Below are 1,429 nucleotides of genomic sequence, written 5' to 3' on the forward strand. Positions count from 1 at the left end.
GTGTCTGAGCTCACACTGACTTCCCCTCACTGTGTCTCTTGCACAGTAATACATGGCTGTGTCCTCAGTTCTCAGGCTGTTCATTTGCAGATACAGCATGTTCTTGGCATTGTCCCTGGAGACGGTGAATCGGCCCTTCACAGAGTCTGCATAGTATGTGGTACCACTACTACTAACACCAGAGACCCACTCCAGCCCCTTCCCTGGAATCTGGTGGACCCAGTTCATGCCATAGCTACTGAAGGTGAATCCAGAGGCTTCACAGGAGATTCTTAGAGACCCCCCAGGCTGCACCAAGCCTCCTCCAGACTCCACCAGCTGCACTTCACACTGGACACCTGCAAACACAAAGATGTCCTGATTAGGGAACTCTCACACATCCACTGTTTCTCTCACTCATATCCACTCACATACTCAGTGTCTCTTGTTCTCCATAAATTACCTCTTAAAAGAGCCACAAGGAAAACCCAGCTGAGGCCAAACCTCATGGTGAGTGGTCTGTGTTCAGTCCTGATCAGGGAATGGGAACACCTGGGGACCCTGGAGCTGGGTTCCTGTCCCAGAGCTGCAGGGTCAGGGCTGGGCTGGTTTTTATGAGTAGAGGTGGCCCTATTTGCATGCCCTTCTGCTATATAGGGAGCTCTGTGGTTGGAGACCTACAGGGATATCAGTGCCTCTTTGCAGGTGAAAGTGTCCTGAGGGAGAATAATGTCATGAAAACATTTCAATAACTAAATACAGAATCATAAGACGTTTTAGGGCATGCCTATGGGATCACATCTGGTGACACTGAGCCCTGCTTCTGGACTTATCCCTCCCCACTGGCCACCACTGCTCCCCTGAATCAACTCCAAGGCAGAGCAAAACATGCCAGTGAGGGTACAGAACCATGGTGTGAGATGAGAGCATGGATGAGTGCTCTGGTACTACCCCCACTTCAGGGCTGGATTCCCCTGTGGTCTCAGAGTCCTCACTATTATGGAGAAGGTCATGCCTCATGTGGGAGGTGGTCCTCCATCACCTGAGGGGAGTCATGTTCCCCTGGTCTGTTACATGCACCTGAGGTCTGTGTTTGGCCCAGGACCACTATTGTGATCCCCACAGCCCCTGTCTGTCCACTCTATTACCAGGGGCCTGAGACCTTCTCCAGCCCTGATGTGCATGGATATCTCCATGAGGAGGTTAGGAGGTCAGCAGTAACTGTCACAGCCTCAGCTGGCCCTGCGGTCATACATGCTGTCTGTCATTGTCCCTCCATGTGCCTCTAGACCCGCTAAGTCTGTCCAATGCTCTGGGGAGTAGGCTGCTGTGCGTGTAGCTGTTTGTTGGGAGTTTGTTGGGAAGAGCCAGAGCCAGAGCCCTCGGGGGATGTGTCCCTGCATCACCTGGCCTTCATCAGGCATTTGAATGATGCGATTTTCCTTGCTCA

General features: G+C 52.2%; 1 gene segment (V, D, J or C); it reads right to left on the reverse strand.

The window, feature by feature from the left end:
• LOC114229806 (immunoglobulin heavy variable 3-23-like) lies at positions 1 to 527 on the reverse strand (the record flags this gene model as incomplete). The annotated part of the segment is given in 2 exon segments: positions 1 to 338; positions 443 to 527. Coding segments are annotated over 2 exon segments (384 nt in total), but the record flags the coding sequence as incomplete, so codon positions are not given.
• Positions 528 to 1,429: the final 902 nt, after the last annotated feature.

The sequence above is a fragment of the Eptesicus fuscus genome, chromosome 24 (genome assembly GCF_027574615.1).
Source record: "Eptesicus fuscus isolate TK198812 chromosome 24, DD_ASM_mEF_20220401, whole genome shotgun sequence".
In the NCBI taxonomy this organism is placed as follows: Eukaryota; Metazoa; Chordata; class Mammalia; order Chiroptera; family Vespertilionidae; genus Eptesicus; species Eptesicus fuscus.